The sequence below is a fragment of the Apteryx rowi genome, unplaced genomic scaffold, assembly GCF_003343035.1.
Source record: "Apteryx rowi isolate R43461 unplaced genomic scaffold, aptRow1 scaffold_102, whole genome shotgun sequence".
Taxonomy (NCBI): domain Eukaryota; kingdom Metazoa; phylum Chordata; class Aves; order Apterygiformes; family Apterygidae; genus Apteryx; species Apteryx rowi.
The window spans coordinates 188,699-211,904 of record NW_020447220.1 but is presented as its reverse complement, the minus strand read 5'-3'; the positions used below and the strand labels follow the sequence as shown (position 1 = coordinate 211,904).

The window sequence follows — 23,206 nt, the reverse complement described above, 5'->3', positions numbered from 1 at the left end:
AACCTCTCTCTCTCTCTCCCTCTCTCTCTTAAACATGTATTTATTAGAGAAAGTGAATGCAAGTGTGCTTTATTGACAGGTTTCTTAACCGATCCACAGCCTGCTGAGAAGAAAGCTGTCTCCAGAAATATGCTGGCTGCCAAGCTGCCTTTTCTCAGCTTCTGTTTTCAACCAGACCTCTCTATTTTCTTCTACCATGTAAATACTGGCCAGCATCTGCTCTTTTTCCCTCCCTTTCTGTTCCTATTACTCCCCGTACCACGTCCAGTCTCAGCCCAGCTCCCTGGCAATGCAACCACAGCGAGGGAAGCACCATCCAACTCAGCGCACTCTCTGCCAGTAGAGATGCCTTCAGGTCTGGGCCCCATGCGAGGGGACCCCAGACAAGCCTGGCGGTGGCTCCACAGCCTGGCTCCTGCCTCCTCCAGGCACAGGCGCAGCAAGCGAGGGGACACCAGGATTGGGGAAAGGTGTCACATGGGGGGCTCCGTCACCAGCACTGGGGGAACCCCYGGGGCAGCGCTGCATTGCCTTCCGGTACCTCTCCGACCTCACATACAGATGCATGCACGGACACATCTCCTAACATGCCTGGGGCTGTTTCCTTCCAACCTGAACACGCAGGCAGCCCCCAACCCTGCCGGGGAGCGCTAAGCGGGGTTTGCTCCTCGCACGCGAGGCATTCCCACGCTCCCCAGGCTCAGTCGCACATTGCAGTGCCCTGGGTACTGCGGCTCGCGTGACCCTCAGCTGCGCTGTGCTCAGCTCCCACGAGAGCTCCCAGGCTGCTCGTTGCAGGGACGCAGCCCTGGCCCAACAGGAAACTACACTAGAGCTTTTTAATAGAGCTGTGACACTAGAGTTTCAAAGTGCCTTCCTTCAGGAGACAAATCCAACCAGGCAAATTGCTGGGAGCCGAGTGAATCCAGAGGCTGATGGAGCTAATCCCAGGTGCATTTAAATGCAAAGGCCCAGGGAGCCTGAGGCAAACCCTGCACCATCACTAAAGCTGTCTGCTTCACTCAGTTCCCAGGTGTAGCCTTCTAGGTGCGTGTGAAAGCACAGAAAAAGGCAGAGAGTCCTGGTACCAAAAGTCACACCAGCTGCAAGGCCAGGCCAGGACCTCGCCTCAGCCTTCTGCTTCTGATGGAGGCCCCTTGATAAAACCACACACCAGCCAAACAACGGCAAGGGAGCAGTTTGTGTTCACCCCACCAGGGAAACCAAGTGAATGAACATTGCTGCTGTACCTCAGAGAAAGTTTCTAAACACTTTCTTAGCCCAGCCTCCAGCAGGGCACGCAAGCTCAGGGGACACTTCTTGCTGACTCTAGACTTCATGTTAATTGTACCGTCCCACCAGCCATTAATCAAATGTCTTCCACAGGCATTTTTATTGAAAATCAATTTAATAAAGTAGGTGGGAGTCCAACATGCTTCCATAACATCAGATAAATATTCATGGGGGCTTGTGCTGCTTTAGCTAAATGAGTTTTTTAAATTTAACTTGTGCAATTTCCTTGTTCCTTAATATATAGCTTGGCTTGCCCTTGTTCAATGAATACAGACTAGGTGGGACTCAGCCCAGTGTTGGCTGGCCCTCAAGTGTACCAAGGAACAATCCTTTGCTGTCAAGCCAACAGCTTTTTGCAAGGGTCTTGTCATCTATAATAGGAAATATGAGTTTGCTGGGGTCAGGGTCACCTGGTGTAAATCCACAGAGCCAAGGCTGACTTCAGAAGGGCCATTTGGAGTTCAAAACTCATTTACACCTGTTAGGAACGTGGCCACCATCTCTGCCATTGTGGGGAATGCCATTTGATTTCATCTTATCCTTCCCTGTCTAAGATGTTGAGGTTCAACAGCAAAAACAAATGAAAACCACTGAAAACTCTTCCCCCCTTCCCTGGATGCTTATTCCAGGGGAGTAAAGGGCTTCCAGCAACCAAAACGTTTAATGCATTGGAGAAAGACCCACTCAAAGCTTCAAAATTTATGGGAAACTCCTGTCCTAGGAGAACAGGCGAGCCCAAACTCACCCCAGCAGAGCCAAGCTCCCTCTGAGGTCTGGGAACTGCTTTTTGCAGCCCTGGCTTTGACCACCTGCCCTAGGGGAGGGATAACAACGGTGCAGGTTAACCCCTGCTCCTGGAGGAGAGTGACGAGGAGTAGCGATCGTGGCTCCTTACTCAAATGCTCCTTCTCAAAGGCAGTCATTAGTGTCCAGATGGAAGAAAGTAAAATCTGACACAATGATCAAATTTAGTGGAAAGGCAGGATTCAGACAGCCCTTATCAGTGAGAGATTTTAGAGCGTCTAACAGCTTCTTTGTTAACTGGAGCAGTGAGGATCTGCAGCTTCCAAAAAGCAGCAATGCAGGGCAATTTAACCACTGCCAGGACTCTTGTCATGTTATCCTAGTGATAGCCTTCTCCTGAAAGGGAGTGCTTTAGAAATCAAGTGCATCATCATTTTGCCTTTGTTATTAACACAAACTGACTTGTTTTCATCTTTAAAGCGTCAACCTAATTCCCCACGCACACGCTCCCTACAGCGGCTCAGATCTCTGGACAGGATTTGCTTTCCCTGTGCTTTGCAGTGCTTTAATGACGTGAAGGTTCTGACTAGCCCTGCAGATGCGTGCAGAGAGGGTTGGCCCAGGAAAAGGGTGCAAAGAGCACTCTGCCCCACACGCCTCTGCWCATGAGCTAGTGACAGTCATGTTTCTCGTGCCCAACTTCAGGWTGGAGATGGTGTGAAGAACAACAGGGCCCCTGAAGGGCCACCATAATCACTTCCCCTTGTCCCCAGCAGCTAACAATGCAGTAGAAATGGGAGATGCCCACCTTCTGAACGCAACAAGAAGATACTCTAGTCACTTGGTCCCTCCAAAGACACAGAACAGGGGGACAGTCCTCCTGCAAACCTCTGAGCCTCCTGAAACTGGCCCCGATTGGCTGCAGAACCTTACCTTACTGCGATTATTCATTTTGGTTTTGGGATCTGACACAGCTACAAATAACAGGTCCATGGGGCAAATACATTTTCTTTCTCTGATACCTACACACAGAAGTTAAGCAAGAATGTGCATGTATCTGTGCACATATATTCTACACTTTCCAGCTTGGATCTGATTTCTCCTCTATTAAAACAGCAGTCCCGCTTCTGAGAGAGATCACCCTTGCTGGAGACAAACTGCCTGTCAGCAAACAGCATTAAATATATGGGGTATCATACTGGACAGATAATGGCATGCTTTTAGTTTATTCTATCTTGGATGCAGGTCACACAACTAATGCCATCTCTAAACACTGAAATCCTAGATGTGAAAAGGTAAAGCTTAATTGCCTTGAACAGCAACTCTTGTATTGACTCCAACAGAAGGCCCATTAATATTAATACAGCTATATTTAGCCTCTTTCAATTATACATACAAAATTAAACATCTTTCTGGGAACAAATCAGTCAGGATAGGGTTTGGGCTTTTTTTCTTTTTCTTTTTAATGCATTTTGCATCAAAATAATAACAACTCTAATGGAGGTAAGGTTTTAAAAAAGAACAGTGGATGGAGGCAGAGGCTTAAAAATACTTTTGCCTGGCTCAACCAACTTGCTTTGCATGTATTAAGAGGCACTTGCATATCCTAACCTTATACCTGCCCCACCTTGTCCCCCATTTCTTGGTGATTATATTCAGTCCCACTTCTGGCTGGCAGCAACTTGGGACGTGCACCTCTTGCTCTGTGCTGAGTGCACAGGGAAACTGGTCCCAGTGAGGGACCTCCAGCACCACTGGAAGGAACACACTAGAGGAGGACCTCCTTCCTCTTCTGCTCCTGCCTACCCAGAGATGAGGAGGTCCCATCTGCAGTGTTGCCATGCCAGAGCATTACCTTCTGTAGCTGAAAACACTCTTCTGTATAAAAATCACATCCACTTTTCTGATTTTCAAATTAATTATATGTAACTTTTCTTGCCAAAGTAGACTTAATGGTATTAACATTACATGACATAAAAAGAACTGATCAGAAAGCTTCTCTCATAATGTCAGGGAGATTGATGAGGAAAAAAGAGACAAGGTTCTGTGCTTTTGTTCTTTAAGCCTTCCACATGCAAGGAGACAGGATCTTTGTCTAGGAAAAGGCTTCTCCAAATTCTCAATGCTGAGATCAGGTGCATCTCCTCAAACGAGAGAGCTCCAATCTTTCAAACATGCTCGCACTTCAGTTTCCACATGTGCACAGTCCCTTTGCAGAGAACAGGACGACTCATGTGAAAAGAGAAGCTTGCACTTTTTTTTTTTTTTTTTTAAATACAGGGCAGTGGCCTTCACTGGCTAAAGTGACATTCACAGCTGTACCAGAGACATGTCTTTGGTGAGTAAATCGGAATACACAACTGCAAAAATCTGATCTATTCTGTATGGATACTAACAACTTTCTCAACATGGGTTCAGGCAACAGCAGCAAGCCTTGTGCAGAGCCTTTGCTACTTTCCCCTTTGCAAATTGCCAGGGTTTTATTTTTATGGTCATCAAATCCTTTCCTTGACAGTTTCTCATATCAGAATTGCAACTGATCTTTCCAACAAGGAGGTATCTGAAACGACTCTTACAAGGTTGAAATAGTGTCTCTTAATTTTCACACACAATTTACTTTGCTTCAGTCATGAATCATCCCAATGACTGATTCAGTCTGAACTTTTTCACCAGTTTCCAGCAGGTTAGGGGAACCCCTCCCCACACCCCAAAACAAGCTTTTTCCAAGCCTGTGTTCTTATCACTTTGGTTTGAATTATGTTCTCCCAGAAGGTAAAGTGAACAGGGTGTCCTTTTCCCACACTGCAAATTGCACATTAAAAACTCTCTCTAGGCTATGCTCTGTGCTTGCCTTTCCCAGTACTTCACAAAAACACTACTTTTTTTTTTCTAAACATTAGCTGTGTGTCCTTCAAAAGGCACATTTTTTAAAGTTGATAAAAGGTTAGTATATACAGACAAATAAATCATTAGAGCAAATTCTTGGCCCCAGACTCGGTGAGAGTTTTGCCATTGACCTCAACAGGGTGATAATTTCACTCCTACTTTTAATGGTATTTCTTTAAGGGATCCTGTAGGATCCAGCCTGCGTAGTCCTGCAGCAGTTCCCTCCCCAAAGCCCTGTGCACCTTCCAGACCCTCACTAAGATTTCAATGCTTTTATTTAATCAAACAATAAGCTTTAACTGTATGAAACAACATTAACACTCTAACAGGTCTGGATCAGCAGCATTAATCCCCCTGCAGCAGGGACCCAAGTAGATGCGATTTGATCTCTCCTTCCAGAGGGAATGGGTCTAAAATCCACCAACACAGTCAATGACTCCACCTCAACAGACATGATCAGTGCATCTATATACGTCCATGAACTGCTGTAAACATTTCATGGTCTTGCTCAATGGATAAAATAACTGCTGTTTCCTCATTATTTGACCAGTTGTTTCTCTACTAGCTCCCCAGAATGAACTAAAGCTGTTCTTAAACTCAGTAATACCTAATAAAACAATTGGAGAAAAAAAAAGAAGTCTTCCTTCACAGTCTGTGTTAAAGACATTATAAATCCTTTACATGGGACTAAACAAAGGGAAATTCTCATAAATGGAWAGTTGCCATAGTCCAACAGATCAGTGAAGACATCCTTGCAAGCAGCTTATAGGCGTCTAGGACACCATCTACTAATGTTCTTACAACCATCTAACACATGTTCAACATGCTTAAATATCAGCTAACACCTTCCAAACTCATAAACAAATGCCATCATCCTGTCTCTAGCCCGTACCCACCATATTCCCCTTGGAGCAGACATGAGCTGCACAATGCTTACACTGGTCCAGCACAGGCGTCTGGTTTAGGATTAAAGCTCCGAGATGCTACAAATTACTGACATAAAAATTCCTTCAAATCAGTTCACTCTCCTTGAACAATTTCTCACCCTTTGGGAAAATCTTACTTCTTATCTATATACACAGATATAAGGTTCCAGTGTTCACTGGAAACACACACAGCAAATTAAGTATTATCTAAAGAAAAGCATCCAAAGGAGTGCAAGAAACACCTTCCCCTTCCCAATCCCTGCAGCCCCGGAGGCTTGGATACGGCCCCTCTGGAGGTCCCAGGAGAGCAGAGTCCAAGGACAACTTTGTCTTTGGTGACCTGCTTGGGCTGCGCAACTGCCTCCCGAAGGCTGGGCAGTGCCCACAGCCCCTCTCACACTGCCGCAGACCCTGTCAGGACACAAGCTTGCCCGGCGGTGCCACTGTCCCCGAGGGATATTGCGGGGACCTGAGGCCCAGGTGCTGCATCATGCCAAAAGCAATGAATCTCTTTCACAACGCGTTTCTCACCCCTCAGAGTGCTTGTGATATCCCCAAAGCTTTCATACAAGCTCGTTGCCCTAAGCAAATTCATAACTTATTTAAGAGAAGACTTTCACCCTTAGGCATAGCTGTCAAGCCTGCATTGCTCACATGCCTTCTGATGTGTACATGCCTTTTCCACAAAACTCCCTCGCCCCGTACAATGTGGGTTTAAGCAGAAGCACAACTGGGATTTCCATATAAGAGAGGAGAGCATCAGGGTCCATGCAATGCCACGGCAAAGCTGCCATCAGAGAGCTGTACCCCAGGGGAAGACAACCTTTTTCTATTTGTTCATAGATCTTAACTTCAGCTTTTTGATGAGACAGAGCAGGGTCCCTATTGCCCTGAAAAGTAAATAGAAAAAAAATGCTGTTCAGACAATGCCTCGGCTTCAAATTAAACTCATCAAGGAATCCCACAAAAAGACAAAAATCTGAGATAAGACATGGATTTTCTCTAAGAAAGAGGCAAATTTCTCCCTGGAGTAATCAATATAACACATGAAGTCAGATCAGAAAGAAAAGATGAGAAGTTAGGAAAGGTGGAACATTAAGCCAGAAAAACAGATAAAACACACAGTCCCAAAATCTGGGAAGTGATAACAAAACACAAGGGACAACTGGGTTTGTCATCCACTGTTTCTAGCACACACATAGTAGATTTAGGTAATGCTTATGATACAGGCCATGGGTAGCTTCATGATGCACAGGCTAAAAAACAGCATTTTTGTGAGGCCATTCACGGGTCCCTGCAGCGAGCTGAGGCAGAAAGTGCCTGCTGCTTCTGCTGAGGGACGAGCAGCTGCCCTACCCCAGCCCTCGGCCTGCCACAGACACCACAGAGGTGGCCCGCAGCACCCCACCGCCTTCAGCTTATACAGAGAGCTTGTGAGCATCTGCCCCACAGGAAACTCCAGCATTTTRTAACCCATCCGTAGTGGAAGGAAGAGTTTTGACATTCCATCCAGAATTTAGGAAAAAAAAGTTCTCGAAATTTCAGTTTCGACAACTTAACAACTTCTACTGCTATCATGGCCAAGGCTACTCCCACTGTAAATGAATGTTTTCCTCTCGGATCTTGCCAGGCAGAGAGGGCCTCACTAACGGTTTCAGCTTCAACACGTTTGACAGAGGGCAGTCTCATAATTGTATTATTGTGACTATTTCAACCCTTCTGCCCTGATGGCTACAAAATAACTGACAAGCTCTTACCTGCAGGGTAGAGGATGGGACAACAGATGCACYGAGGTGTGACACCCTGAGCACCAAGCATCTCAGGGGAACATCTCAACTTAAAGGGAGCCGCTGTGAACCCAAGACCAAAACCCAAACTTTGGACATCGGCACTGAATCAGTGAAATATAAACGGCAAGGCAGCAATACAGAAGTTTCTTACTTGCTTAGAAGCCATCCTGCCAAACTACAGTATCACTAAAAAAAACAGGAAGAAACACTACACCTTGGAAAGAAGAGACAAGAAAAACTCCAACTGAGGTGCACTTCACTTACAAAAGAATAAAGGGAATATATCAGCAGGATAAATATTAACAAGTGGCTATAGATCAAAATCATTAGCTGGGTAGAGCTGACATAGCAAGGCCAGATAAAAGGCACCATAGGCCTGTGTCAGGCATCCTGGATTTGAGCCCTATTGCTACAAGGTCTGAACTGTGCTCTGCGAGAGGCAGCACCAGCTGGCAGCACTGCAGCCTGCCCCAGTTGAGGGGAGTCTGCAGAGAGGGATGGGGCAGCAGGATGCTGGCACCAAGACATGAAGAGCGACCCGGAGGGGGGGAGGAAGAGGAGGCAGCCATGAGCCCTGGTAGCTTCCGTGCTCCGGATACCCCCAGCTGTTCAAGTACAACCCGGGGCTTCCCCTCTGTCCCACTGGAGTCTCTTGGTGCCGATCCTGAGGAGGAGAAAGGGGTGCCATACCCCATCCCTGAAGGGGAAGAGGCCAAAGGGCCAAGTGCCATGTTCTGTTTAAAAATTGCATTGCTTTAATCCAGTTGTAACCATCCGTCTGTGTTTACTGGCCCCAGTGTGCTCTGAAGACATCAGTATGCTCCTAACCCTCATCCGTCCAGAAAGAAACACATCCAGTGGACACTGAAGTGCAGGACACTTGCCCAGTGACCACTCCACCAGTCAGGGCAGAGTCAGCCATTCAGAGACTCTAGAGAGACATGGTAGGACTCTTCAAGAAAATACTAAGAGTTACCTCGTAAGCAATGCTGCATCCAGGAGGGAGCACAACAATCAATACTGGTCTATCTGCTTAACATGGTACAAATTACTTTTTAATTGCAATTAGAGAAATCAGCTCATTTAGAAAGTTTAAAGCCCATCTTCTAAATAACTGCAAACAGCCTACTCTCTCTTTCTAGCAGCAAAACCTTTTCCCCCTTGGCAGCCCTGGAAGAGGGGCTGGTGCAGAGACTTTGTCCAGCACAGCTCCACGTGCTCTCTGGATACCTCACCCTCATACCAAATGGCATCTCAGAGCACCTCGAAGCAGACAGCAGGCTGAGATGGAAAAAATTCCTATCCTGTTTTGCAAAGAAGAGACACAGAAAATCCCTGCATGCCTTCTCCCAGGTAAGTTGTTCCCTGATTGCAAAGGGAAGAGAAGAAACATCAAAACACTCAACAGCTTTGCATCTCCAAGGTGTGTTTAAAGGATTCTCAAGACCATAAGGAAACCTAAGACAAGTCTGGCAAATCTTCCCTCGCATCCCTTCCTGAACATTTACAAGCTGGTTGTGTTTAGGCTGCAGCACAACGGACCCAAACTTCCCCATCTAAGAAATAAGGCTCAAGAGGGAAAGCTGCATGAGGACCAACAACAAACTCCCAACAACCCAGTCACTGGCACTGCATCTCCTCTCAGCATAACGGTGCAAGGCACCCCAACAGCTGTGTAAGGGCTGCAAAAACTCCAGGTACTCTTTATAGGAAGCAGCACAAGACTACATGGGGGGTTGCGTGTCAGTCATTCTCTGATGGCCACTCTGGGTCCCACCGCTCATGTCCCACTTCCTGAACATCCTTCCTTTTGGGTACACGATGTCTCCCCCTTTCTCGATCAGTTTTACCTCATTCTCTAGCCACATCTCCTCTCTGACTCTTGCAAGCAAGGCAACCTCCACATTCAAAAGGAAGCCCTCTGCTTGCTAGATCTGCAGGGAGCCCCAGCAGCAAAGAGGATTTGTGATCTATAAATAGATTTGCCCCTCACCACAGCCCCTTCAGGCCGTGCTGCCATGGGGCAGGTCAGAAGATCTGCATGATCTCACAGCCCCAGACTAGGAGAAGAGGCTAGGACTGTCCATAAAAATGCTCTCAGTGGGAGAATTTTTTTATTCTGCAAGAYTGGCCATTACAACAGATGCCTCCATTCCCTCAGGGTCCATTTCTGTTCCTCTTCTGACTTAAAAATCAATCTGCACTGTGCTTTCCCAGGGGAAACACAGGTTATCCACTGACAGCTCCTTCCTCTCCTCCCCACTCCATCTGAGTCCCATAACATGATCTATTTATTCAGCTACCTCTTTCCAAGCCCAAACTGCATTTCAGTGGTCATGGGGCCCTTCCACCACAGCAGAAGACCCAACTTTGTCCCTCAGAGCTAGCCAGCTCCCTCCTGAGCTGGCAAAGACAGAAGAGACACCTGAAGAGGTGATGGCAGAGGGAAAGTCTCACACCAACCCACTGAAAACCTCTCCTTAGTGACATAAAGAGTTGTGTCCCCCACTGACACAGAGCACGTTCTGCACTAGAAAGCACGGAAAGGCACTTTATAGCAAGCGCATGATCCAGGATCTGAAGGGCGCACTGCAAGGCTCCATACAGGAACAGCTCACCTCAGCCCACATAGCAAAGTTTTCACATACCCAGGCTTTATTCTTCCAYGGGAGGTTCTCCCACAGCCCCACAACATGGCCATTCCCTCGTCATTGGGTCCTGTGGGCGACGACAGACAGCGAGGCCCCTGGGCTTGGGCAGCAAGGGATCCAAGGAGGAGAGAAGGTTTCCCGATGCGATTTCCCTGCCGTGCTAGCCCCAGCTCAGACAGGCTTGCACGGTCAGGACCTGCCCTCCGCAGGAAGGACAGCTGCTGGTGCTTAGGCGGCACTCCCGGTGCCGAGCCGGCTGCCATGGGCCACGTGGCTCCGTCCTCTCCTGCCCTGCAGAAGAAGGGGGCTGGCAAACACTGTCCCACTCTCTGCCAGGAAACAGCCTTTCCTTTCTGTAACCCGGCACCAAGAGCACTCCCACACCTCCATGTGCCGTCGAGACCGCAAAGACGCAACCACGGGCTGCACACTCGAGAGGACGCCAGAGCCACGTCCGCGGACAGAAGCGGCAGCCCAGCACAGAGCTGCCACCCTGGGGCTGGCTCTGCAGCGCCGGGCACTCGTGAGCAGCCTCGGCACTGGTTTGCTTCAGCTTGCTTCGGCGGCATCCCAGTAGGAAGAGGAGCTCTGGCATGGGAGCTATTAAAGTGGGTGGCAGCAGATGGTGAAACCAGAGGGGATAAGGAAATAAATACAAAGAGGCTATCTTGAGGGGAGAAGTCGCCACATCAACACTCTGTTGCTTACACAATCTCTTTCCCCAAAGCCTAAACAAACATTGCTCGGTTCCAGGCATGCAAGCAAAAGGCTCTGCCAAATGTGGGAGACGGGCAGCCCAGGCGCACGAGGCGCTGTGCCGCAGGGAGAGGTGGCCTGTGGCCTTGCACCATGCTTGCTGCTTCATATCCTGACCAAACGTTTTTCAAGTGGACCTCTACATCTTTGCAGGGAGTTTGCAAACATTTCACACGATGCTAAAAATCAGATGGTGGCACCACTGCCTTGCTCTGACTTCCTTCCCTTTCACTCCTCCAGCTCCTGCTCTGCAGGAGCCACAGGCAGACCACGCGCTACTTTCCTGCTGGTTTTGCTATCCAGCCATCACTCCAGCAGTCCTGGGCTGAGCCCTCCATGCAGCCATCTCCGTCCCCCCGGGTGCTGGGCCAGCCCTCCTGCCCCCGGTCCCTCCAGGCAGCGACCCTGCACAGCGCGTCCCAATTACCGCAGCCCCAGTGGCTACCGCACCGCACCACGTGGCCAGGTTGTGAACTCGGGGCTCCAAAGGCCTTTTTAAAAAGGTTGACTTATCCCCTTGTCCATGGGCACTGTAATGAGATTTCAATTTTTATTAATGGGCCACTGCTTACATTCAAAATAGCTTTTCAGAGGCCAAAACTTGGAGATCCGCCTATTTGTCCATTTATGTTTCCAATGATAATGAATAATTACTACTCTGTACTACTTTATTGACTTTTTTGGGAGAATTTTTAAATTCTCAACATACAGCAGCTGCACATTACCATGACCTAGGGGACAGGCACCATTTTCTTCCATTTACAAAACTGGGAAGCTGAGGCTAGGGAGAGAGCCTGCACATCCTGCTTTCCAGTTACCCACTATTTCAGTCAGGCCATCTTCCAGTCAGCCCGTGCATGGGCACAGTAACACCATGACATCGTCCCTTTTCACAAACACCAATGAATGCTCTCTGCTGACATCTGAGAAAGAAAAGCAAGGGGAAGATATTCCTGAGGAAATATGGGGAGAGCCAGTGGCAGGTCTGCAGGGACTGCGCATTGCTATCTCACCAGTAAACCAAAGTACGTGTAAGTCACTGAATCAACTAGTAGTGCAGTCACTAATTTAAACAGAAGCAAACCAATCCCTTTCACAGTGCTCAGCTAACCTGGAACAACAGGAGCCCATCTTTTCTGACCATTACCCCAAAATATYTGATTAACCGCTAAGTCTCTCTGTAGTCTGCAATAGAATCATTTCTGCCTCTCAGGTCACCAGAGGCAGTGTGAGAGGTCTCTCTGATGCCTGTCCTGACAGTGTTGGCAGTGGTCCCTGATAGACTTCCAAGGAACGAGAACCCAGACCCAGGGAGGAAGCAGGTCCAGCTAAGGGTGGAGGAAGCCTGGCTACCYGAGCTCCTCCATACACACTCACATACTGAGGACAACTCATTGCCAGCCCAGAGTCCCCCCAGCCTCTGTCCAAACCTCCCACCTGGTGCTGCTGCAAGAGTCCTCCATGAGAGGAGAGAGAGGTGAAAGCAGTCTTTGACTGAACACAGGAGGTCTGGTTCAGGCAAAGGCAATTTATTATGTTAAGCACACCATTAAAGGATCTAAAGCATCAGAGCAGAGATGTTCCAAGGAAGGTTTTAACTTCCCCAGCAAGGRGGCTCCTGGGAGTCCTCCTGTTAATACTTTGCATAGGGGGTGGGGAGGGAGGGTTGTCTGCAACCGAGCCTAGAGTGAACATAAATGCCCCTCAGTCCCCTTTCAGCACTCGTTTCAGTTAAATCAGTACAGCCATCGGGGAGACTTGAGGAAGCAAAGCTATTAGTAGGACCGCAGTTAATTCTGGGGGAAAGAAACAAGCAACAAAAGCAATAAACCTGATGGATGGCCTATGCAGATACAGTAACCCCCTCCCTTCCGGGCCCTGCAGCTTGGCAGGCTGTCAGGGGTAAGGATGCTCACTGGAGAAACCTTCCTTGCTTAGATTTTGCATAGTGTCTGCTTGGGGCTAAAGCACTCCTAGACAGACAAGAGGCAGCAGGCCACAGCACACGAGTGGGCAAGGAGCTGGGAAGAGGGAAGGGCATTTTAGGGCAATGCCCCAGGGAAAGAAAACACCAAGATAACTGAGCATGCCCAAGCCTCACTGAGTAACTCACTCATCTCACCAAGAAAGCTTATGTTCATCTTCCTCACACATCCCCCTGTTGCTTCCACCTCCTTATCTCATGCTACATGCACATCACAAGCACTGAAAGGAAGGAAAGGAAGGTGACTACTGTGGTTTTGCTTGCCTTTTTAAAGCACCTTACACATCTGTGGGTGCTTGCAGAGAAACTTAGCAGCAGTAGCAATAGTGGTGGGGACGTTAAAGCCACCTCAGGACACACCGAAGCCAGACTGACTGGCCAGTACCCACATCCACACGCAGAGAACGATTTCCCAGGTAACTGCTAAATAGGAAATAGCTGAACAGACATTAAGAGTAAAGCTCTGCAGCAAATCCCACTGCTGTCCTTCAGTAAGAGAAACGCCAACACGAGTTGAAGGTCTTGCAAACTGGGGGTGTCAAAATTTTTGAAATGCTAAACCCCATAAAAGTAGTGGAAATAAATATTATATTTGCTCCACCTACAAGCCTATCAATGTAACATCTCAGAAGGCCACAACAGTTGTAGAGACTTGCACCTCTCTTATCACAAAATATCAAAGCATGAGATAGCATGGACTGAAAACGGAGAACTCAGCAACAGAGTGGCTGTGACACTGAAACAGCCTCTCCTCGCCGCAGAATCAGACTCGTTAAAAACGCCTCCAAGTCTCGTCTGTGTAGACACCCATTTCTAAAGCTGTGCAGTAGAAAATATCATCCCCTCCACTCAACTGACCTCCGAGCCCAGGCCTCAGGCGGTTGTCGTATCCATCCAAGAGCCTGTCCAAGATGCGGGTGAAAATGGTGATGTTATCTTTGCTGTCATCAACAACGTCTGAAACATGCTTCTGCGAAAGCCTGGCACACAAGGGAAAAAGGAGAGAAAARATACAATCAGAAGAGAAACCTATTCTTTACACGCTCTGAGCACTTAACTGAAAATAAAAGGATGCCTGTTCACGCCACGGCCTGCCGCTGCGGCGTGGCCTTGGACTGCAGGATGCAGCACGCCTGCGGCAGAGTGATGGGTGTATGAGACTTGCCGCAGGGAGCCCCAAATCTACCCTGTCCCTGCCTTGGCCACCACGGAGAAGGCTGAAGGGTCCTGCAGCTCCTCTCCCCAAGCTCCCATGCTCAGCACGAGCAGCACCACRGGGAACGGTCTCGGAGCCCTGTTTTTAAAGACACCCTTCCCCTGACCCAGGATCCCTCAGCCAGCACCCTGAGAGAGGAAATTTTAGGAGCCAGAGGCTTTGCAAACCTCAGAGTTATTCCAGTATCAGCTTCTCCTTGTAGGAGACTTGGCATAAATGATGCCAGTCATTTACCGGGCCAGTTATTTACCATATCAAGTAATTCTCAAATACCCTGCTCCTGGGAGGAGGGGAGGCAGGCAGAAAAATAGGAAATAAGTAAAGCAGGCTGGGAGCTTGAATCCACCGTTAAAACTCCCTATGAACCATTTCTGTAGTTTGTGAACCTTCCTTCTTTATAAAATCAAATGAGTTTTCATATTCCTATCTCTGTTCAATGCAAGAAGCCTGGAAGCCCCCAAATAAGATGATTTCCTCAGAGTATTTTCTGCCCCAGGTGGAACAAAATAAGTAGCAAATTTCTCAAACAAAACTCATCTCACCAAACAAAATCTCCGAAGCAATTTTGCAAGCCCAAGAGGTTCAAATAACACATTTGCATTTTGCATCTCCCTTTCAATCAACTAGACAGGAGCCTACAAATCCTGTGGAAACCAGCTGTCTCTAAGAGAAGAGGCTAGGAGAATTTCGACAGCCCAGAGTACCTGCGCTGCGCAATTATAAAGCCTCTTGGAAAGTCCTGCGCCTCCAACCACAGCTTTCCCCAGCAGAAATAGCTGTTAGGACCAAACCAGAYGGAAAGGGCAGCAGATTAAGTAACAGAGAAAACCAGAAGAAAAATCTAGAGACACCACAGGAAAGATGGAAAAGGGAAAGAAAGAGACGCCAACAAAGGCAAAAAAGATGAAGCAGCACAGACGGGCAGCACGTCGGCTGCAGAAACCGAGCCAGGTAGGACGAAAGGCTGCCAGGGCTGCCGGCTTGCCAGCAGCGGCTCAGGGACCTCCTCGGGTCGGGGGCAGCAGGGCTGGCGGGCCCGCACCGTGCTGCTACCAGGGAAATAAATGGCAGGGGAGCATTGCCTTGATTAACACGAGCAAACGCAGCAAAAACCATAGAGGCACCAGTGCCAGCAATAGAGGTGGTATAAGGCATGGGGGTGACGGCCAACCAGGGCCCTACAACCCTTTCAAGCAGGATCCCACTCCCCACAGCCTGTCAAACAGTGACCCAGAGTTGTGCTAAATCATCGCTTTCTAACTTTTCCATCCCTCTCATCCCCCTGCCCTGAGCCTCTCTTGCTCCCGTTGATCCGTGCACAGATGCGCGTGCACACGCACTGTGCCATATTAGCAYTGCTCCGTGCAAAGGGCACTTCCCTCCCGCGGCGCGGAGAGCACGACGAAGGACATCATGACTGAACCCGGGCATCCATGCGGCTCGCTCCCTCGCCACGCGCCTGCTCGGGAGGCGCTGGCGGCCCCAGGAGCGCCGTGCTCCCGGCGCGGGGCTGCGCTCTGGCCCGTCACTTCCCTCTCCGACAGCTCTGCTGAGCACACTGGACGAGCCACTGGCGCGGGGCAATGACTTCTTGCCCAGCAAAATCCCCGCTGTCACAGCTCAGAGTGACTGGACGGGCTCACGAGGATTTGGGCATGTTTCTAGAAAGCGAAGGTCYCTCTGAACCTCCGGGTCACCACAAATTACAGCTGTGGGAGTCGCGATCCAAAAATTTCACAGGAAATGTTCTCTCAAGAGGCACTCATCTGATTACGTATATAAAAAAAAGTCTTTGTTGTGTCATATTTTGAAGTTTATGAGCAAGAAAAGTCGGAAACCAGGAAACAATTGAATGGGGAGAAAAGGAAGGGGGAATATCAGTTAAGCAGGTCAACACTTAATCCCGCAGTATCCCCTCTAGTCAGACTAGTTACCCTTATTACAGGGCTATTTGTAAACACTCTGTGAAGGGTTAGTAGAGGTGAGAAGTAGCAGAGCTGGCTCAGAGGTTTCTATCCACATGTTTTCCCAACAGAAAATCCAGCCTCTAAAGAAAAAAAWATATATTTTTTTTCTACTAGAAAAAATTGGAAGAGGGGAAGGCTGTGGGTATTTTTAGTGTCAGACTGAATCAATACTATTCAGCATGCTGAACCTAATTAAAATATTTCATTTGGGGCAAGTTTGGCATTAATTTGTGTCTGTATTGGTGACCAAACACTTTAGTAGATTGTATTTCAGGTGCTTGAGGTCCATTTCTCCAGGGATCAGATCCCACTTCTCATTAGCCTTCTCCGATTTTTAGCCAGACAACCCCTGCTGTCACGGGAGAAGTGGTCAGGCCAGGAAGCTCAGCCGACAAAAGCCGAATGAGGGCATGAAGTGCTCAAACTACAGCTGCCATAAGGCACGGCGGAGAAAACACCAACCTCCAGCTCCAAGGCAATATGGCAGCTCTTAAACATCAAAACACTTCAGTATTACGAACCGCATCACAGCTTTTGAGACCACCCATTCAGAACAATGGGTGATTTTGGCTTTCCCTCTGGCACTGAGTGCAAAACAAACTGAAAACATCTCAACTCTCTGCGGAGAAGTACAATTCTGAGGAATGCCAACAAATGTTGACTGGAGCTGGTGAAGTTTGCACTGTACCAGTGTTCAACGACACCATGGATAAAAGCGATCAGTACCAGTGTCTGATGATGGGTATGCAAAAGTCTATAACTTACAAATACCTAGCTTGCTCATGAAAGCTCACTCGTTAATGTTTTATAAGCTTTCTTTAGAAATTTCCTGTAATATAAAGAGCAAGAGGACAGATTTTTGTGAAGGAACTCCTGGTGGAGGCTCAGCAGCAATGGGGGAAACAAGTTTACAAATTTCAAAGCTGTTTTACTTAGCCCCGCATTGAGATTTCAACTTCAGCATGAGCACCATGGGATTTGCTCAGAAGGGACCAGGGAAAAGCAGTACAAGCAGGGAGAGGGAATGGCTACAACAGGGAAGAGCCAGCAGCATCTCCACCTACACTGATTTATGGCACTTCCTTGGTCCAGCTGAAGCCTGGAGGGGCTCACTTCATCTTAACATAAAGCTAAARCTGCCCTTTAGCAAGGGGGAAAATGGGTCTCATTTATCCCTGGCAAAGCCCCAGCAAAGTCAAAGGAAYTGCAAAGTTATATGTAGTTATATGTGGCTCATGGTTTTAAAATAATTAAAAGCCTTTAGGCTTTTAATTTCAGTTAAGGAAGAGGTTTGCAATGAATTTAATTAGGAGAGGCTCAGGCAGAAGTCATTACCTCTCCATCCGCCCCCTGCGCACACGCTCTTCAGGGAGCCGGCTCCCACAGCGGTGCATTAACCTCTGAGCAAGGGTCTCCTCGTGTTCAATTAAGGAAATGAATCCCAGAGCCGACCAGGGCTTTCCCTGCGTGACGAGAGATCGGAGCTGGGGGAGGGATGAGCTGGCAGAGCCGTGGCGGGGCTGGCAGGAGCAGCGGGCTGCCTGGCAGGCAGCACGGCACCCAGGACGGGACACGCAGCCGCACGCGGGGCAACCCCTGCCGCTGGTGCGGCGGGAACCGGACCCGGGTACGCAGCTCGGGCAGTGGACCCCAGCCATGTGCTGTTGCAGGGGTGGCAGGGACGGCGYGAGACCGGAGCCATGTACAGCTGCGCCCAGGATGCATTTGCTCATGCAAAACATTTGCTTGTGCACCAATAGGTGCAAGCAGAGGAAGGAGGGCTGGTGAGATCTGGCCGGAGGGCGCACCTGGATGGACGAGTGCATGCAGAAGGGTGCACAGTTAAGGGAGAGGGGCAGCACAGACACTTTTTCGTACACTAAAATCCTTGATTGCTGCTGGACATGTACTCAGCAGACAGTTTCTGTCTTGAGTATGCACCTGGCATACTCAAGGTTTAAATTTTTTTTTTTTTTTAACAGAAGTCATGTATTATTTGCATGTCTCCCTCAGTGTATAGCACCTGCCTCCACAGCACCTCAAATAATGCCAACGTACATCAGTGAGCTCCATGGCAAGGGAGCGCACCGTCCCCAGGCGAGAGGCACGGGGACAGGGAGGAGGGCCACATGTCACGTTTCATGGCCACCAGAGATGCGGGAGCCTCACCAGCAGGGAGTTGCGGCCACCGCTCCTCCCACTCCTGCATCCCTGGGAAAGGCAAGCTGAAGCAAAGTACCAGCAGATCTCGGAGGAAATGGGGACAAGACTGCATTTATACCCTGGACTGCTTCGAGCAGACCAAGCTGGGGCCTGGCAGGCCCCTGTCGGGGATCTCCTGGCTCAGCAGGAAACCACCGGCCCCGGTGAAGGGCGCAGGCTCTTGCCACCTTACCCAGCGTCGGCAGGGAGAGCAGTGACCAGGAGCAGGACGCCCAGGCCGACGAGTGGGAGCGGTGCCGGTCCCGGGAGCTGCAGCGCCATGGCCTCCATGGGGGGGTGGGGCAGCAGCATCTCCAGCACCTGCCAGGGGCAGAGGAGAAAAGAGGTTTTATTTACTAGGAGGAAATCAACCAACTTGTTCCACTTTTTCCCCAGCAGGTCACCCAAATGGCATTCTGTTCAGGTAGCCAGAAGTCAGCATTTCTGGGGTCCAGTGTTCGACATCCCAAAGACCCCAGAGCGACCAAAGGCAGCAGCACCCTCTGCTCACCACTGGCCCCGGAGCTCGCAGTGCAGGGGCAAAGCCAAGCATCCAAGATAAACTACCTCTACACCTTTTACCCCCCTTATGGACACTGATCTGGTCTTTCCCACCCAGTTGCAAGCCTGTAGCTGGCTAAGTCATGTGGGGATGCTGCAAACTGGGCTCCCAGCCACGCTGCTGTGGCAGGAGCAGCTCAACAGGGCAACAAATTGAGCCAGGAAGGTTTGCATGGCACAGGCATGTACACACACATGCACACCCACGTCCACACCACATCCAGCAGCTCCCAAGGGCCTTCAGCACCTTCCAGCAATGGCAAAAATCCACTTCCAAAGGGACTGCCATCGTCCCAGCCTGCCCTTGCCTCGCAGAGACCCCCAGCCACATGGGGCCATCACCTCCTGCCCTGCTCCCCTGCCCATGCCGGCTTGGGGACACCCACACAGCAGAAGCTTTCCTGAAGTCTCAAATCCACATTTTCCAAGTGCCTTTTTCCAGACAGTTAGGCCCTCACTTYATCCTGTGATGACACTACCAGAAATTATTAAGTTTGCATACTGAGGCCCAAGGTAGTGGGAGTGTTTGACTGCACCACATTTATAGTATGTTCAGATTTTTCATTAATGCTCAGTTTTACTTTTATTGTGATGTTATTGCACACTTAACTGCCTTTTCTCTTTTATGTATCTCATTACGTTGATGCACCTTGGAATAGTGCTGCCAAGCAGCAGCCAGCACAAATGCAGCTTGTCATGACATATCTCCTCCATGACACCTCATGTGGGTCACACCTGGGCAATGCAGCCCGGAGGAGGCTCAAAACCACAGCGGCCAGGCCCAACTARTGGGCTCACTACCCCAACCGCTGATTGCAGAAGGCTGAAAAGGAGCTGCCAAAAATCTTTTTCTTCCTCCCCTCAGTGTGCCAAGAGGTGCAAAGAGCTCCAGTACAAACATGCTAACTATAGATAAGGTGAGAACAAAGCCCGCTGCCTCCGGGAASCAGCCGCACGGCAGGGGCAGAAGAGCACTGCGCTAAACACACCGCTATCCAGATTACGGTCTTTGCAGGGACAGAGAGTCGTCTCACCAGCCGGGCAGCTCCGCGCCTCTGCAAACGCATCCTGGGCCAAACAGCGATCCGTGCCGAACCCGCCATGCCAGCAGACACTTATACATTACTCATGCTGGCCAGAGCAAAGAGAACTGGGAAGCATCTTCCCAGTGCTCCTAAACCTGATCATCCACTGACCAGCTTTCCTGCATCACCCAAATGCTGTGTGCTATATTGCATTTCTGCATTTAGCAACTCCACAATCGCCCTGCAATGCTATGGCCCTACAGTTCTCCTGGATGTGGTGCATAATCCCTGCTGTTCAGCTCAGTATGGCTCTAAGAGGACATATGTCAGCTGCCATGCAAGCAGAAAATAAAAGCCAGACACCGCAAGCTCTTACTCACCCACCCCAGGTTTTTTTCTGGCAAGTTATTCGCTAGTGGCAGGCACAGAAAAAATTGCATTGGGCCCTAGCGTTGCCTTTGCATAGAGCATATTTCAGAGGCGTACGTTGCCTTTATTTTCTTCCCCATTACTCACTTAAAGCCTCAGCAAATATCAGTGCATGGATTAATTTAATGTGTGAGCATTTATTGGGGGATTCGGGGGCTTATTTAATCAGGATGTTACCTAAGGAAGTGCAGCCCTCACACCACCAAAGGAGCAAACTCCTAACAGCGGCTGTAGGAGCATCTGGGCATGGGTATATCTACACCGCTGGAAGAGGCGAGCCCTGACTCGCCAAGGCTTTGCTGGCTCCTCCAGCTAAGGAGGAACACAGTCTTGGAAACTGAAGTATTTGCTGATAAAGGACAAATTAGGAACTGAACATCTGCTCTGTGGGAAACTCCAACAGTTAGGGGAAACTCATTCCAAATCAGAATAAGGAGAACTAAAATGTTGATGTTTCTTACAAGGCAAATTCAAAACTCCTTCAATTAGCAGCTCCCTCAACAGATTTCCTTTCAACTTTATCCTTTCAATTCACTTTAACTTGCATATTGTACAATACGATTTAATTAAAATATTTTTTCTCAGGCAATTTCAAACACTAGCCAAAAGCAAAAAACACTGCTGTCTTCCCTCTCCCCTCTCCTCCCCCTCATTGAAAAGTTTCATTGAAATCAACACTTTCCCATTCAACTGTTGATTTCAAGAATTTGTTTGTTTGGGCAGAATTTGCACCGACAGCAGTTTTTAACTAGCGATATGCATACAAACCAGGACCCTCCCATTCTGCAGCAGGTGCCTCCCGGCTCTTCAGAAGCTCTTCTGTCCTCTGGGACATCTTGGATTGTCTTTCGCAGATTTAAGACCGGGACAACAACGGGACAGAGCAGCTAACACAAAAGAGGGCCAGACAATGAGGCGGCAGGGTAATTCTGAGTTACGGCCAGGAACAGTGACATAAGCAGGAGTTGCTTGCCCCTTCTCTGGTTTAACCTGCCTGTTTGTACTGAGAAGCTCACAGCAATCATGGTCCCACCAAACCTCATTCGTGCTGCCTGCATTCGTTATCACAGGGAGGTGAACAGCTGATCTGGCATTTGCACAGTCCTGCTGAGGAAGGTGCTAGCCAAGGATAACAGGGCTGCCTGAATAAAGTTAAATATGTGCTTAAGTCTCATGTCAAACATCGGAAGCAGTTCTGTACACCTGGTCCTGGGAAAGAAGCGGCTTCTGCCCCTTGCCCCAGGGGCTACTTTGCCAGCCACAGCTCCATTTTCTGGCACAGAGGGTGCCGGCAAGGTAGGGCATGAGACTACATGGATGGATGGTTCATTATGGGAAAGCTGTTCTTACGGACTCAGGAAGGACTGCACAGCATGGAAAATAGCCTGGCACTGTTTTCTGCCTCTTTCCTTTGGTTCTTGTTTCATATTTTTACCGGGTGAACCAGAGAGAAGAGGCTATGTTGCATTTAGCTACCTCGCTCTTCTCTTATTCTTCTGCTTAAAGACAGAGATGGACCAAGAAGCAGACCCAGTCCTGAGGGTCATGGTTGACATTTGTGATTAACGCAGGGGCTTTAACAACTGTTAAAGCAATGAAGACTGGCAGCCTTGTGACCCTGAGCGAGAGCTGTCCTGGCAGCGCTGGGAGAGCTGCGGCCAGCCTGCTGCCTGGGGCAGCCTCTGTGGGAACGGCCGCCCTTCCAGCGGTGCCGCTCACCACCCTCGCACCCGGACTCAAAAAATCACAGAATTGCTGAGGTTGGAAGGGACCTCTGGAGATCATCTAGTCCAACCCCGCTGCTCAAGCAGGGTCACCTACAGCACACTCCGGAGGGCACAAGGAGGCCTTTGCAGATGAGGTGTTTTTCACCTTTCACATGGTTTAGGGGATCTTTCAAATCTCCCCATGCACACGCAGCTTAGCCAAAGCCTTGAGTGATCACCATGACACAACTGCTCCCACCGCCGCCTCTCCCCATTTCTGGGGCTCCCTCTGCCAACTGCAGGGCCACGCAAAACCTCAGCTGGTTCAAATGCTCTATAAGCCTAGTAGCTACTGCCTGCACAACCTCAACAGTGGCAAGGTTTCTGGACTGGCTGTGTGCTAATATCTGGCCCGGTTTCAGCAGACCAGTAACTGGGCTCCCCAGTTTTAGCACAAAAGTCACACTTGGAGAGGCCCTGCCCCAGAACAGCCACTGCTGGAGGCAGATAAGGCAGTGAGGAGCCCCTCGGCGCTCAGCCGAGATCTCTTCAGCACAGGCAGGGAACGGAAACACCCATGAGCCTGTCTGCGGGAAAAGCAATGCTGGGGCATCTCCAGCCTGAACTGGCGCCGCCCTGGCAGGAGATGCTTAAGCAAAATGCTATTCAGCCATCGGTTTTCCATCCAGGAAGGCTCCAAAACAGTCAACATCTTGATCTGAAATACCTGCAGGAATCCCTGATCCTCTAAGGGAAGGAAGGATGCAGGGGTGATGCAGGGAATGTGTATTTATAACTGCATGTAACAGAGCAAGAGTTTGGGAGTGTTAATTGGATGGTAATAGTCCCAAGGAAGAAAAAAGACCCCAAATCTCTTATTAGGCCTTGACTGAAAGGAAACTGCATAGTATCTGTGAAGAAAAAAGCAGAATGCAAAGATTAAGATTTCTGTACCAGAGAAGATTGGTACAGTTCCCTAGACTGACTCCTCTAACAAGCAAGTTTAAGAGCATCACCCTATAACTTCTGGGTCCCTTCTATGCCTACGCAAGATGGAGTCTGTCAGGATA

At 49.2% G+C, this 23,206-nt stretch overlaps 1 protein-coding gene across 1 annotated transcript in view; it reads right to left on the bottom strand.

Moving 5' to 3' along the window:
- Positions 1-18,697, bottom strand: part of LOC112965720 (gamma-aminobutyric acid receptor subunit alpha-3-like) — a 65,893-nt gene extending 47,196 nt beyond the window's left edge. Inside the window, exons 1-2 of the mRNA XM_026064995.1 lie at positions 18,609-18,697; positions 13,889-14,010 (exon numbers count right to left, since the gene is read on the bottom strand). Of these exons, the coding sequence (XP_025920780.1) occupies positions 13,889-14,010; positions 18,609-18,697 (211 nt within the window). The remainder of the gene's footprint in view (positions 1-13,888; positions 14,011-18,608) is intronic.
- Positions 18,698-23,206: the final 4,509 nt, after the last annotated feature.